Source organism: Periplaneta americana, chromosome 14 (genome assembly GCF_040183065.1).
Source record: "Periplaneta americana isolate PAMFEO1 chromosome 14, P.americana_PAMFEO1_priV1, whole genome shotgun sequence".
In the NCBI taxonomy this organism is placed as follows: Eukaryota; Metazoa; Arthropoda; class Insecta; order Blattodea; family Blattidae; genus Periplaneta; species Periplaneta americana.
Window position 1 is genome coordinate 146,133,200 of NC_091130.1, and position 17,352 is coordinate 146,150,551.

Sequence of the window (17,352 nt, forward strand, 5' to 3'; positions counted from 1 at the left end):
TAAAGTATTTGATGATATATTATGCGAAGCGGTAGGGAAGGGTTAGTTAGGTTTGGCAAGGGGTCGGGCCGTGGTTCATTAAATTGATATTAGGCTATTATATATACAGTATGTACCAAAACAAACAGCACTGAAATTATCGGTCCACGTTTCCCTAGCAACCAAGTATTTATTTATTTTCTGATAGTTTGACATATTGTATATTCAGTGTTGAGATTAGTGCTGCAATTATGGTTCTCACAACACAGGAGAAGGGGTTTATCGTCGAGAATTATTTCCGTCATACGGAGTGGGGCGTCAGAATGGTTCAGCTTGCGTCACGTTAAAGAGCAGTACCAGAGCGATTTAACAAATAACACGACAATGTTATCTGTCGTCGAGAACTTCCTTCGTTCGGGATCAGTCTTATGTCGCCTTGCGTGTTATAATGACTTATCTTGATTTTCAGAGTATGTTTGTAATTATTTCAGCACTCCGTATGACCGGAAATAATGCTAGACGATAAACATCTTCTCCTTTGTTGTGAGAACCATAATTTGCAGATATAAACACAACACTGAATTTAGAATAAGTCAAACTATTATATACAATGAATAAATACTTGGTTGCTAGGGAAACGTGGACAGAAGAGGAGCGACAATTTCAGCACTGTTTGTTTTGGCGCATACCGTATTCTGTAATATTAAATCTTGACATCTACAGGTTTTCTTGTTTAATTTCAGCAAGTGGAAGCCGTCAATCACGCCCCAAGGAGCTTCCTCTCTGTACCAGCTGATCCGCATGGAGTCCTTCTCCATATACTGGAATCCTTCCTGTGGTGCCAGCGGTCTCGTTACGGATTTGGTTGCTCCTGGATGCGCGCCGTATTGTTGGAGGAATGAGATGAGGAGAGGTCTGGAGACGTTCAGCATAAACAAGGAGGACTTCGACTTCAGTGAGTACTTTAATGAGAGGGAAAATAGTTGTATTATTAGGGCCTGTTACCACCACCACCAGCAGGTAATAGGCTTCGTCACATATGGTACATTTGAAAAACACAAATATACATAAAATTAATTGAAACTATAAAAATTAATTAAAACAATTGACTCACGATACTAACAAAATGTAACTAAACTTGTGTATTAAAACAATACGGTTCGTCATTTGAAAAACGAAATATATTGAGACTATAAAAATTAATGAAACCAATTGACACACGATATGTTAATACTAACATCAAACTCTAGTACTGCGTGTTCAGTTCAAAGTGTCATGGCTCGCTGTATGCCGTCATATGGCTAGTCGATGAGCCTAGAGAATTCAATCTTCCTACTCTTCCGCAGAGGTGTATTACCTATGTGCCAGAGAAGTTGCGTAGCAAGTACGGAGTTCATTCTGAAGAGTACTTACCGATACGTACGGTAACGCCTGTAGTGGCAGGAATGTGAACTGTTTGGAAACACGTACTGAGGTGAGTTTTTTTCTTACTGTCGGGATATGGGGAGAGAGTTAAGACGATTACTTACGTATTTGTTGACATTAACTTCGACGGTCAACATGGACACGGAGCATTTGATTTATATTGTGGAATGTTGCCGTACGTTACCGATATTAATAAATACCCTGCGTACGATTTGCCCGCTCAAAACACAGTTCGAAAGAGGTTATGGTAGCACACAGACCGTACAGACCGCCATCTGTTGCTATAATACGACGTTCAAGTTATACCATAAACGTTCTGAAGTTAAGATTGATTGCCTTGATTAATAGGCAACTTCTCTGACATATAAGCTGAAACTCGCTTCATATCGCTGACTCACAACACTGACGTCATGACACACTTTGAAATGAACACACAGTAGTTATCTTTTGCAAAATCAACACTCTCCCAATTTTTCTTCACCACCACCACCATCCTTATGACGTACTTTCTTTTTCCCAGTTATGAAATATGGTATTGTTAATTACACAATATTATTTTTCCAGCGGTAATACAGAATGGATGCAAAATAAATAGCTACTTCAACAAGTTATAGGGCAAGACGCGCTTTTTATTTATACCGGGCGCAAGTGAAATAACCCTACAGATGGAAAGGAACGATAGGGTACATTGAAATGAATAGAAAACCTATATTATGTTTTGTGATTAAATGCATGGTTAATTAGAAAATTAAGTTGGAAGTTTCAGCAGACTGGCAACATCGCCGCCCCTTTCTTCTCGTAATACCAACTAGCTAAAACTGTAGCTCGTTGAATAATATAGGTATAAGAGGTCAATGAACTTAGATCTGTGTGCCGTAGTGAACTACCTCCCATCTTCCTTTTTGGCTACAATGTTGCAAGCTGATCGCATCGGTCAGTGGCATCAAATTTGTGGTTTTCAAATTAAATTTACATGAAAACTGTCCATCTATTAAAATACGTCAGAGGGATAAATTATTATTTATTAGATTTTCTATCGATATGGACAAAAATCACGATCTTACTCGCAATAGTTACCGAATAACAGGGTGTTAAACATTTGGGGAAAAACATATTTTTCTGACAAAACTATGAACTTTCCACCAATATGGTACTACACTTTTTTTGTTACACACAACATGAGCTATTCGCTCTGAAAATCTGTACGGTTATTTCACTTCCACCCTGTATATGTATTTATAAAATAATTACTTTTTCAACCTACGTCAGCTGCAACGGGCAATACTGCTAGCAGAAGTATTTTAAAATGTTGTACAAGGAAATGTATTGCAATTCTCTCAATTATTCATTTTCTTACACCTAGTTGTGAAGCCCATCACAGCTAAAATGAAGATTATAGTGAACAAATCGAACGAGGCTCGTGTTCCGAAGTTGTTAGTGGACTTCGTCCTACAAGACGCTGCAACCCAGCTTTCCCGTCAACAGTACCTTTCTATCATTGGCCTTACTGAATCCTTTCAGCGTATGAATATTAACAGGTAAGCCATGTACAAGTAATGTATTACGGAAGTAATAAATTGTAGTTCAAAACTTACTACTAATGTTCAATATCATATTTTGTCTTTAAATAGATGTTACTAGTTTTCCCATTAGCCTTATAGCTTTGATTATACTCTCGAATGTAGGCTACATCTTCAGTCCATGCAAGGTGCAATCAATATATTTCCGAACTGCACTTGTATTTATTGTACCGTTAAACATACATGCGCGTGCCACTGAAGATCTTTGCTTCCATGCCTGTTGAGTCAGTCTATCAAACAGCGTCAAATTGTCTTTAAGAACTGAGCTTCTACACGTGATTTTGTGCAAACATATGAAGGACCTATAAAGGTAAGCGTTCACTACATCGTATCGTACGGATCGGAAAAAGACTATCTTTGCTGTAATTGTTATGTAACCGCGTTCACTACATCGTATCGTACGCATCGCCTCTCGGCAAATCCGTCCACGTTTCTCGGATGAGCAACTTTTCCGATCCGTGCGATCATGGCCTTCTTTAATAAATCAATTTTAATTGCTCAACTGTTACTATTATGTTGTGCCATGTTCAGTGTCGCCCCAAAATGGCAGACGGAAAACTTATTTCGCGTGTAGAAAATTGCGAAGAATTATATAATTTGAGGCGTTCCCATTACAGTAATCAAGTCGTTTCTTGCAAATATATTATGTAACCAATATTTCTTTCGTTTCTTCCTCTTCAATTAAGACGCATGAAGCAATTACAAATTCTTATTCGCTAACAGACGTAATTAATAGACCTAACCTCAACTCCTCTGCTTTCAGTAATGTCAATATCGTACGACGTCATGTTTTAAACAGCTGATAGGGGAATCCGATGAGGCGATGAGGTAGAGCCGTTACAGTGAACGCACTGCACTTAAAATATCCGTTTCGTGCGATTCGTACGAGGAGTGCGATACGATGTAGTGAACGCTTGCCTTAAGGATATCTTATGCAAAGTTTTACCGTTAGATGGCAGGAGCGTTCCATGCGGCACAACGTGTTGTAGGGCTATATTAGGCTATGTCATATGCTGCAGTTGATTACGTTCTGCGCTTGTTGGTTTTCTGTGCGTGTCAAAATTATATTTGTAACTAGCCGTACCCGTGCGCTCCGCTGCACCCGTTAGAAATAAATATAAAGTAATTATATAATTAAAATAGGACATTTGATCCAGGGAACATTCGTGTTTGATAGAAGATTAAATCGTTTATTATGTTACTTAATTTAAATTGAATTAAAAAATTAAAATGCGATCATTTTGATCCAGAGACCACTCATTTGGTCATAAAAATTAGTTTAGGAAATACAGGAAACGAATATACAGAATAGCCTATCAAGTTTTCTGTGCATAAGAATCTATTTTAATCTTACCTGTCCTCGATTCACTCAGAAGTTACTGTGATTACATTATAGCATTATGTCCATCTAGAGAAACTACACTTTCCAATGGTGAATTAATAATTAATTATACAAATCGGTTAATTTAGCTTCCGATGTTACTTCATAGAAACGCAAAAACATTATCTGTAGGCTATCTTTCATAGCTTTCGATTGTTGCTGTCCAAGGCCCCTTATAGACGAAGTCATTTGTTTTTTAATTCATTACACGGCCTTGGCAGTTATTTTAATTTTAAAACTCATTTATCTCATTAAATATCAGTCCTATCAAAATTTTTCAAAGAATAAAACTTATCACAAACCATTTTTAAAGAAACTTTTGTTATGTAACATTTTTCACAAAAATCAATAATAAGCGAGATATTTAGATTTATTTAATTCAGGCCCCCTTATAACTCCCCTTTTAAATAATGTATTTTGAATAACATATAGCCTATAATCTAAGTTACAACGAACTTAATTTATATTCCAATTTTCATCGAAATCAGTTCAGCCATTATCGCGTGAAAAGGTAACAAACATACAGACAGACAGACAGACAGACAGACATACAAACAAAAATGTCAAAAAAGCGATTTTCGGTTTCAGGGTGGTTAATTATATATGTTAGGACCAATTATTTTTGGAAAATCGAAAATTACCAGAAAAATTTCGGCTACAGATTTATTATTAGTATAGATTATTAAGTATAATTTAGTATAATTTAATATAATTCAATATTTTCTTACCTCATAATTTAATGCAATTTAATAAATAATAACGTAAACTTGTGTAATACTGACCGATTCCCCTTAAGAGATGGATGGGGAAACCTGCAGTATGCAGAATGTAGATGAGAGTAAATTGAATGTTCATGAACCTAAACGAGAACTTTGAGAATGAGGTGCACGAATAAAAAAAAAATAAAAAAATAAAATAGGAACTTTGCCGAAGGTGAATATTAGCTGTTTAATCATTTGTATCGTATTGGTAACTGTAGCGGTATTTTTATTTGCACATTTATTTTTAATTAACCCAAAAATTTAGTTCGCCTAGCTGTGAGAATTCCACACAAAAACCTCACAGCTAATCATTCCACAGTATAGATGTCCAATATTGTAACTCGTACGAGGTAACCCCTGGCGTAAGCAACCCGCATGACATATTCTTTAAGGTCGTTTTTCCTATTTTATATGAAAGTTATTGACCTTAGCAGAGCATGCTTGACGTGCAATATCTCCTGGTTCTATAGGCGTTTGGACACCCATGTTCCACTTACTTACTGGCTTTTAAGGAACCCGGAGGTTCATTGCCGTCCTCACATAAGCCCGCCATTGGTCCCTATCCTGAGCAAGATCAATCCATTCTCCATCATCATATTCCACCTCCCTCAAATCCATTTTAATATTATCTTCCCATGTACGTCTCGGCCACCCTAAAGGTCTTTTTCCCTCCGGCCTCACAACTAACACTCTATATGCATTTATGGATTCGCCCATACGTGCTACATGTCCTGCCCATCTCAAACGTCTGGATTTAATGTTCCTAATTATGTCAGGTGAAGAATACAATGCGTGCAGTTCTGTGTTGTGTAACTTTCTCCATTCTCCTGTAACTTCATCCCGCTTAGCCCCAAATGTTTTCCTAAGCACCCTATTCTCAAACACCCTTAACCTATGTTCCTCTCTCAAAGTGAGAGTCCAAGTTTCACAACCATACAGAACAACCGGTAATATAACTGTTTTATAAATTCTAACTTTCAGATTTTTTCACATCAGACTGGATGATAAAAGCTTCTCAACCCAATAATAGCAGGCATTTCCCATATTTATTCTGCGTTTAATTTCCTCCCGAGTGTCATTTATAGTTGTTACTGTTGCTCCAAGATATCTGATTTTTTCCACCTCTTCGAAGGATAAATCTCCAATTTTTATATTTCCATTTCGTACAATATTTTGGTCACGAGACATAATCATATACTTTGTCTTTTCGTGATTTACTTCCAAACCTATCTCTTTACTTACCCATGTTCCAAAACAATAAAAATTTCACTCAGTTTGGCAACACTGGACAAGAATACTTTTCTTGCAGTCCTCTTCACACCTTCCATTATTTCCCGTTAATTTTGACTTAATTCTCCGGTTTACGACGTTTTCGTGGAATCTTCCTGAAAACTCGCTAGTGTAAAATTTCATGCAATACTTTTCATTGCTTGACTCCATATGGTACATAAGAAAGATTAGAAGTACAAGTAATTCGCAACAAAATGTTTCTAATACTCTAATGAAGAAAAGATTCCAAAAAAGATTACCGAGAAAAAGATCGCGAAACTAACGTATCATCTACATTTAACTGTCATCTTACCAATATTTGTTGCATTTGAAGAGTCCACTGCAAGAATGATGGATATCACTTTCTTGTCGAAAATGAACCAAGACTGTCAATGCATAGCTTAACACATATACTGGGTGTTCAGTTCAAAGTGTGTCATGGCTCGCAGTACGCCGTCATGTGGCTAGTCGATGAGCCTAGAGAATTCTATCTTGCTACACTTCCGCACAGGCGTATTACCTATGTGCCAGAGAAGTTGCCTGGCAAGTACGGCGTTCATTCAGAAGAGTACTTACCGATACGTACGGTAACGCCGGTAGTGGCAGGAATGTGAACTGTTTGGAAACACGTACTGTCGGGATATGAGGAGAGGGTTAAGACGATTACTTACGTATTTGTTGACATTAACTTCGACGGTCAACATGGACACGGAGCATTTGATTTGTGTTGTGGAATGTTGCCGTATGCAACCGATGATAACAAATACCCTGCGTACGACTTGGCCGCGCAAAACACAGTTCGAAAGAGGATATGGTAGCACACAGACCGTACAGACTGCCATCTGTTGCTACGACGTTCAAGTTACACAGTACATCTTCTCAAGTTCAGATTGAACGCCTTGATTAATAGACAACTTCTCTGACATAAAAGCTGAAATGCGCTTCAAATCGCTGACTCACCAACAGTGACGTCATGACACACTTTGAAATGCACACCCAGTAGAATATACATAGAGAGTTATATGGCATTAACACTGATAGTCATTGTCCTGTAATGATCAGAAAATCACAGTTAAGCTTTGAGCGCTAAGCATTTCAAACTTTCAATTGCTTCTCCTGCAAAATGTATTCCAAATGACATCCATCATTCTTGCAGTGGACTCTTCATTTTTTTTTCAGAAAGCATCGATTTTAATGATATATGTACGGGAAGTTCTTGAGTTTAACATTATTAAATTGATGGTATTTATGAAAACATTGTTTCAGGAATTTTCGTCAATATCACCCAGGCGTTCCAGTAAGCAATAACACAGACAAGTGGTGGAAGTATGCTTATAACTCAGTTTTAGATCAGAGAGTCCGGCCATATTCCTGGCAGCACATTAAAGCACACAGGTAATAATTTACGTGGCACTTTTATTTCAAAACTCTACATTACACAGAGGCCTAACAATTTGTGCGTTTCCTGATTGTTTGAAATATAAGATTGATTATAATAATTAGGTAATGGGTAAGGAAAGTGGTTGAGTATTGGTAGGACCTAGAAATAATATTATGATTTCTTTATTACAGAGAACATTATCGAAATTATAAAGACACGTATAAGAAAACACTTCTGAGTCCAAACGACACGGAACTGAAGCTGGACTTGCAGCAATTAGAGGATCAGCTGGCGATCACAGATATTGTGATTGCGAGGGAGCATGCTAAGATTGAGGTAGGTTACATTCCTCCCCTCCCCTTTTATGTAGTGTAAAAAATATATTCTCTGTTAACAGAAAATGTACGAAACATGACGTAGGGTAAACATGGGTAATTTCGTGATAATTTCATGAAAATTAATTTAAAATGCAAATGTGTAAATATATCCTTATTCCGATTTTTTCATCTAAAACACGATAATTTGCTGTACAAATCTGGAGGCATAAAAGATTGGACACGTTCTTGAACAGGTGCCAAAAACCACTTTTACAACTTAAGCTAAAAGGTTGGTTATTTCGTGATAACCTTGGTAATTTCGTGATATTACATTGATAATTTCGTGAGAGGTAGAAGAATTGTGGAAAAATTCATTAAAGTCAAATGAAATTCTCATTTATTGTTACAAGACTTCAAACATAGTAATTCCGTCTAATATTCATAGCAAGAAAACATAGAAATACATATCAACACATAATAAGAATGAAATCAAAGTAAAAATTGAAATTGAAAAGGGATCTTATTTACCCTGAAAGAGTGAACACTTTTATTACGGACTTTACTATAGCCTATGTTACTAGGGTAACTCCAAAAGTAATGCATAACATTTGTTTAAAAATTATATTTTTATCCTACAGCTTTGCTACTATCACAGAATGTAGATACATCCTTCAGGAACGAAATGTCACTTTTCCACATAATCCCCGTCCCTTTCAACTGCCTTACGTAACCTAGGAATGAGGGCCTGTAGACCAGCACGGTAAAAGTCTGGACCAACACGTCTGAGCCACTCTTGCACAAGGGAGTGAGTCATCTTCTAATATCGTTCCGCGAAGGGGTCCTTCAGTTTACCAAAGAGATGGTAATCGCACGGTGCCAGTTCAGGACTGTAAGGCGGGTGTTTCAGTTTTGTCTGTCCGAATTTTCTGATCTGGTCTGTGGTCTTGTGACTGACATATTATAACAATAGCAGAACATCCTGCTTCTCCCGATGTCGTCGAACACGATTCAGTCGAGCCTTGAAGTTTCTTGAGAGTTGCCACATACGCGTCAGAATTAATGGTGGTTCCGTGTAGCATGATGTCCACAAGTTAGAGTCCATCTGAATCGAAAAACACAGTAGCCATAACTTTTCCTGCCGAAGATGCACTTTTGAATTTCTATTTCTTTGGTGAATTTGCATGATGCCACTCCATTGTCTGCCTCTGTCTCCGGTCAAAAATGGTGGAGCCATGTTTCATCTTCTGTCACAATTCTTGCAAGTAAGTCATCTAGCACTTATCATTGGCACTTAGCATGATGACAAATCAAACAGAAGCTACACTGAACCCATTGCGTCTCCCTTTTCTTTTTTGTTATCACATCTTATCTTCGGATTTCTAAAATTCGTATTGTAATACATTTTTTAAAATAGCATAAAATGTAACGCTTAATGCTCAACAAAATTTCGCTTCAAACAGCTAAGATTTCTATCAGTAAAGCTAAGCCTATATGGCGACTACAGCTGTATCTAAAATTCCAAAAACATTTCCTAAAATTTCATTAAGGTATAATAAATCATTGTATCAAATATCATATGCTTACCTTTAGTAATAAGTCTGTGATGTAATTACAAATATCCACAAAATTTATACGCCTGAGAAATCGACGCTAACTTGCTCTCTCCAAACATAAAAGCTCACTGAAGCTACTACAATAGTCACACAAAGCTTAGCTGTATGTTTCTGGAAACTGGACAACATATGCAATCCCTTGGCGGAAATTTGAATCTCGTAACACCATTGGTTAGTTCACGAAAGAACAAAGAAAAAGTATCATGAAATTACCACTGCCACGAAATTACCAATGTTTACCCTAATGAAATCGTTGCATACAACGAATAGATTAAAAATAAATAACAGTCGCGGTCCTGGGCCAAAGTGCCCCCTCCTGTAAATTCTATTCCAATTCCACATCTATCTATTTATTTATCTATTTACTTAATTTACTTATTCATTCATTCATTCATTCATGCATTCATAATAAACTTTATTAATGTACTAATAAATACCCTTTTCATATACTGTATCTTGTTAGTTTCTACAGGGTGATTCAGTGACTATGTTACAAACTTATATGAATGACAGAGGAGACAATTATGAACAACTTTCATATAGGAACCCATGTCCGGAAACGTCCCTTTTGTAGTTAAAAGCCTAAATATGTTAGTGTAACCAGCTATAATCGAACTCAAGGTCATCCTTTGGAAGTTTGGTTGCAGCGTACCTGTTCCTGTAAACGTGCAAACGTTGGTGATTTCTCATAAACATGGTATAAGCTAGTTGGGAACGTAAAATAAATTTCTAAATTATAGACATCAGCTCAAAGAATTTGAGTGACCACAAGGGTCCTGAAGACAATAAACATGCACAATATAATGTGATGTGATACATTAAAGAAAAAAGAAAGTTAATTGTTGAAGGCAAATATAAGTGGATTAATTGAAATACAGATGATGATGTAATATTTGAAGAGAATCCTTGATAATATTTATAAGAATAGACATTACATAATCAAAAGGAATGTGAAGTTTCTTAAGATAATTCCATGTGAATTTTGTGATTGAACCTCTACTGCCAAACAGCAAACCAATGACGGACCATTGTTTAAGAGGGACGTTGTACTTTTGAGAAAGATACGGCAGACAAGGTTCATATATGGACTTCTTCTCAATATCAACCTCGGTGGCCTGATTTGGGTTTCTTTCGAAACGGATAGTAGGGTCAAGAACAAGAGCCCGTTTTAAGCGTCCGTTGATAGCAATAATGTCTTCCTCATGAATCTCCCAATTTAAAGTTTTTAACGATATCGCCAAAGCATATCGTACACGATGATGTCTAGCATTGATCAGCAGCTCGCCTTTAGGGCATTGTCCAAGCACGTGTCCAAGTGTTTCAAGCTCGCTACAGTCTGGATGACGCGGGTTGTGCTTAGAGTTCTGCCCGGTATTGCGCGAACCGCCGAAATATTGCTTGACATTTTTAAAGTTATTTTTACAAGTTAAACCTTGCAACTTTTCTTCCATTTTCTTTTGCTCTATCATAAATGAAATGCATATGAGTAAGTTTCACGGTTTAATCAGTCAAAATATCATTTACGATACCAAATAGCTTATACCGTGATTATGAGAAATAAACGAATTTTGCAGAAACAGGTCGTCTGCAACCAAAGTTCAAAAGGATGGTCTTGAGTTCCGTTCTAACTCATTGCACTGAATAAAATATCTAGGCTTGTAACTACCAAACGGACATAGGTTTCTATACGAGAGTTGTTCATCATTGTCTCTCCTATCATCCCTAAAAGTTTGTAACATAGTCACTGAATCATCCTGTAGAACAAGTACCATACTTGGTGCAGCAAACAGTTTTATTTGTGTGAATTTGCAGTCTTCTGATTCCATTTCCTGTGTGGTTGTGTTTTGTAGTGGAGTGTTCAAAGTTGTGTAATCAAAATGTATATATATATATATATATTTTTTGTTTTGTTTACATTTTTCTAAAAGTTAGCTGTCCTTGCTAGTGAAAGTTGACATTATGAGTTAAAACTTCATTAAAATAAATCTTGAAGTCTACACCTAATTTTAAAATATTTCTGTACTTGTGAAAATCTATTAAAATAAATGTTAACATGTAATTGTAATGTACCAGTATAGTGGACGGTGTAAGAATGATTACAAAGTATACAAGATACTTTAAAAATTATTACAGATACGGAAAACAGATAGTATTTATCGTAATAAGAAAGCTCTTATTGAACATGGTTCCTAGAACTAATATATTTATTAGTCCATATAACGAATCAGAAGGTTCATAAGTCCATAATGAAACTAGTAATAAATGGGTTGTGGATGTTCAGTTATTTGTCCTGTGTGACCATGTTACTTCTGCTTCTTAGAAATCTGTTAGTGTGTAGGCCTATTCAAATCCAATAAAATACTTAGATACGAACTGAGAACATCGTCAGCAGAATACATATATTTTTAGTTAAATTCACGTTAGTAATTTCTCGAGTATTACTGTATTGATTTTTATGAATACTATCCCACCCAATGTCTACTGCGTGTTCAGTTCAAAGTGTGTCATGGCTCGCTGTATGCCGTCATGTGGCTAGTCAACGAGCCTAGAGAATTCAATCTTCCTACACTTCCGCAGAGGCGTATTACCTATGTGTTAGAGAAGTTGCCTAGCAAGTACGGCGTTCACTCTGAAGAGTACTTACCGATACGTACGGTAACGCCTGTAGTGGCAGGAATGTGAACTGTTTGGAAACACGTATTGAGGTGAGTTTTTTTTCCATACTGTCGGGATATGGGGAGAGGGTTAAGACGATTACTTACGTATTTGTTGACATTAACTTCTACGGTCAACATGGACACGGAACATTTGATTTATATTGTGGAATGTTGCCGTACGTTACCGATGTTAAGAAATACCCTGCGTACGATTTGCCCGCGCAAAACACAGTTGGAAAGAGGTTATGGTAGCTCATAGACTTTACAGACCGCCATCTGTTGCTATAATACGACGTTCAAGTTATACCATACACGTTCTCAAGTTCAGATTGAACGCCTTGATTAATAGGCAACTTCTCTGACATAAAAGCTGAAACTCGTTTTAAATCGCTGACTCACGACAGTGACGTCATGACATACTTTGAAATGAACACCCAGTATAATTTTTTGTGAATGTACATAAAAACATTTCATGCACATCTAATTTAATTGTAATTCTTGATTCTAAGCTTTACCAAGAAGATCCCGAGCACATTTTAATGCACGAGAAGGACGCAGACTGGTGGGATATTTTGGGTAAAGAAAAGTCTTTTGAAATGAGAGTACAGACTGAAAAAGAGAGAGGTCTCTGGGCACAACTGTCACCTGCAGAAAAGACGAAATTATGCGAAGCAATTGGTTATGTGGAGGGAGCTCCAAGGCCAGACAAACCAAGACAATACATAGGTAAGTAACCCACTAAGCCTTTACTAGTAATTCGTGCTCACGGCCTCCTGAATTTTATTATTAGTTGTTTAGTTCAGAAATCTTCTCACCATTCGTGAGCTGCCACAAGGACAAAGAGTACTTAACCATATAAATGTTTACAAGTTCAGTGAACCATTGATTTTGTTTTGACAATGAAACTCCTCTAAGTATATAAAGCTGTAAGTGGATTGTTTAACCCTTAAATTGGCAAAACTTAATTTCTCACACTTACGTACTTACTTACTGGCTTTTAAGGAACCCGGAGGTTCATTGCCGCCCTCATATAAGCCCGCCATAGGTGCCTGTCCTGAGCAAGATTAATCCAGTCTCTATCATCATATCCCACCTCCCTCAAATCTATTTTAATATTATCTTCCCATCTACGTCTCGGCTTCCCCAAAGGTCTTTTTCCCTCCGGTCTCCCAACTAACACTCTATATGCATTTCTGTATTCGCCCATACGTGCTACATGCCCTGCCAATCTCAAACGTCTGGATTTAATGTTCCTAATTACATCAGGTGAAGAATACAATGCGTGCAGTTCTGCGTTGTGTAACTTTCTCCATTCTCCTGTATTCTCTCTTTTCCAATAGTTGGTTTAAAAATATCTTCCCGTCCTATTTTAGCATTGAATCTTCCAATAAAATTTTCATGTGATATCTAGGTAACTGATCAAAAGTGTGTTCCAATTCCTCATAGAAGCTATTCTTTATATGGTCGTCTTTCTCTTCTGTAGGGGCGTGAGCATTTATAACTACGATATCGCACCATCGACCCTTAACCCTCAACTGGTATCTATGGGTCAATATAGACCCATATTGCTAGATATCGTAATGTACATTTAAAAAGCGATACCAGTTGAGGGTTAAGCAAATACTTTACTATAATAATACCGGACAGCTGTATACTAGTAGCTTTGGCGTGAGTGCGAAATATCGCGGACCTGACATCTAGCGGAGCGGGATAGAATTACGTCCACATATACAAATATTAACATAGCGGGATTCGGACTATTGTTTAAAACGTGAGTTACTAATGTGGAATTATATATGAAACACTTAAGAAATGTTGAATAGTATTTAATGTAAAATTATTATCTTATATCAAAGCCGCATATTATGAGAAATATTGAATACTTCATATTACTTTCCGTAATTAATTGTTACATATTTTTTCTTTGCTTTAGTGAGATGAAATCAATTCTGATATTAGGAATGAATTTACAATAATGCTTTATATACCCATTGCTGACAACTGCAAAGATAAAAATGGTAGTAATATGATGCTTGTAATAATTAGTAAATGCATGTGGACAACAATAAAACTTAATTTGCTAAAACCTTAAAATTTCCAATATAATATTTTAACTTCTATTCATTTATTAGGCCTAAATAAAAAATCTAATTTTTATTGTTCTATCAACACAGAGAAAAAGGGATTAGGACTAATAAAGAATTTTGTTGACTCACGTTTTATAAACTCTCGGAAATCGAAAGCACGATTTGGAGCAATTTGTAATGCTGTAATTGTAGCAATTATAAACAGCACATATACACCCTGACATTTTAACACAGCACTAATTAATAAAACTATTAACTAGCCCAGCAACAATCTACATTGCAGTTGATTACGCGAGTATCTCCACACCGGCCGCCTAGGTAGCAGCACCAGCGTCGTTCGCGCGAAAAACTGCTTCTGTGGCCGGGAGGAAAAAGGTCTTAAGTCAACGTTTTTTTGTGAAAATGAGTATTGAAATAAATATTCTTAAGTCCTTTATTCGATTCAAAAAGTACTTGGACATTAGGTAACGCTCTATAAATCCAGTCAGGAGTCTTATTTGACTTTAACCGTTTTACCAGAGTGTAGAGAATTGTTTCCGCTTTCAGAATATATAAAATTCTCATTTTCACAAAAAATTGACTTCCCGGCCACAGTATTCAGCAAGGTATTTGCTTAAATTGGCTAAACTTTATTTCTCACATTAGTTTATTAAATCGTGTCGGACCGTAAAGAAAACAACTATCGCAATGTCCATAGTTTATATGTTGTACAATATTATAGTATTGTGAAATTCTAATTTTCCTACCAATTTTTTTCTCTATTGTTCTATTAAAATTATAGCATATAGCCTATTAACCTCTTGTATCCTATAGGATATTTTGTCAATTTAAGGGTTAACCATCAACATTATTCTATATTACATTAAAAAGTGATTTAAGGTCTTTGTTTCGCTGTAGTGTAACGAAATGCTATCGCATCTTGTTATTCATAATGTAGTTCGCCATGTTTTATTGAATTTTCTTTACTTACAGAGCACAAATTTAATTTCACACTGGCCAACTGTTCCCTGAGTTTAGTAAATCACAGAAGAGAAGTTCTTGTGGTGACGTTAACACAATTTCTCGCAAGTTTAGAAACAAGACCATCAGCACAAGCTTTCAAAGTTTCAGCCAGAGCAGAAAGTTTCGTTGTTGAAGGGGCGAGCATGGAAAATGACCTCATTCCTATGGTTACAGCTGATAACATCCTTACAGGTATGCAACTCTGTGTGTGTGAAAGATTAGCTGCTTTCTTTTTGCGATTGTAGTAGAGCTAAGATGAACAGTATTTTAACTGTTTTTTTTAACTGTTAACTATGTTGTGTTAGGATTATGTACAGTGCATATACTAGGTTCAAAAAGTTCCCGGAATTTTACTACCATTTTTCGTATTAATATATAACAAGGGATACATTTGTTTTGTTGGTAACATTCATGATGTCATTTCCTTAAAGTTTGCTGATAATGGCAATTATTGGTTTTGAGTTGTAGGCAATTGTTTATCATAGTGTTTTGTTTGTTCGTCGCATTTTGTAATTATGTCCACAGAGCAAAGTACAAACATCAAGTTCTGTGTTTTGCTGGGGACATGATCAGTATGGCTGATGAAGATGGTGATTTCTTAAACAAAATTAAACTGGTGCTACTTGTACGACCCAGTCCCTAAACGACAGTCATCTGAGTGGAAATCGAAAACATCTCCTCGGAAGCAAAAATTTCCTAGGGACACTTCCAAAGGCAAAGTTATTTTAAATGTTATGTTTTATTTAACGACGGTCGCAACTGCAGAGGTTATATCAGCATCGCCGGATGTGCCGGAATTTTGTCCCGCAGGAGTTCTTTCACATGCCAGTAAATCTACTGACATGAGCCTGTCGCATTTAAGCACACTTAAAGCAAAGTTATGTTGGAAGTTTTCTTCGACTCTCAGGGTCTCATGCACCATGAGTTCATTCCAGAAGGTCGTACTGTAAATAAAGAATTGTACGTAGAAACCCTCCGTCGCCTCTGGGACGCAGTGAGAAGGAAACGTCCAGAAAAGTGGGTAGAAAACAACTGGTTCCTTATGCATGACAATGCACCTGCTCATCGCGCAATTATTGTAAAGAATTTTCTTGCCAGGCACAACATAACTGCTTTGGATCACCCACCATACTCTCCTGATCTCTCACCACCTGATTACTTTCTGTTTCCCCGTCTGAAAAGTCATCTGAAAGGACGGAGATTCAATGCTGAAGAGGTTATCGCAAACGCGACGAGAGCACTAAGACGGGTTTCACAAAATGGCTTCCAGGCCTGCTTCCAGGAACTCTACACGCGTTGGCAAAAGTGTGTTGTTGCGGAAGGCAACTATTTTGAAGGGAATGCTGTAGAATAGTGTTTAAGGTACGTTGTTTCTATGATGCTAGCAAATTCCGGGAACTTTTTGAACCTAGTATGTATTTTATCTTTCCACATTTTCAACATCATCTTAAAATGGTAAGCATTTTCTTAGCATTTCTACAATTTCAAATTGTAAAAAAACTGTCCCGTGTGTTTTTTACACATAACCGCAGACTCACTGCAGACCACGTGTGGGCAACTGAGTTGTTTAAAGTCGCTTTTGCTCTGCTCTTCGCCGAAAACTAAAATATATATGCACTGTAGATTAAACATGTAGAGTAAATAACAAAGCTTTCATTCCAATTACACTGTTCATTCAAACGTTTTTAGCTTAATGTAGAGATGTAAAGAAAATATTATTGCGAGTTTTAAATTAATTACAAAGAAATCATTTAAGTTTAATTCTGGAATTCAAGGAAATCTGCTTTGAAAACACATCGACACTTAAAAGAATCTAATGCCCTTATTTGTTGGGGATTTTAAAGATATTAGAGCTTCCAAGACGTTAAGTCCATTGAAAACATGTCCATATGACTTATGT

At 36.7% G+C, this 17,352-nt stretch overlaps 1 protein-coding gene across 1 annotated transcript in view; it reads left to right on the plus strand.

The window, feature by feature from the left end:
- The window catches only part of LOC138713806 (intermembrane lipid transfer protein VPS13A-like), a 239,265-nt gene that overhangs the window by 57,544 nt on the left and 164,369 nt on the right, over positions 1-17,352 (plus strand). The window contains exons 6-11 of the mRNA XM_069846241.1: positions 723-934; positions 2,768-2,942; positions 7,662-7,790; positions 7,968-8,112; positions 12,873-13,089; positions 15,423-15,644. Of these exons, the coding sequence (XP_069702342.1) occupies positions 723-934; positions 2,768-2,942; positions 7,662-7,790; positions 7,968-8,112; positions 12,873-13,089; positions 15,423-15,644 (1,100 nt within the window). The remainder of the gene's footprint in view (positions 1-722; positions 935-2,767; positions 2,943-7,661; positions 7,791-7,967; positions 8,113-12,872; positions 13,090-15,422; positions 15,645-17,352) is intronic.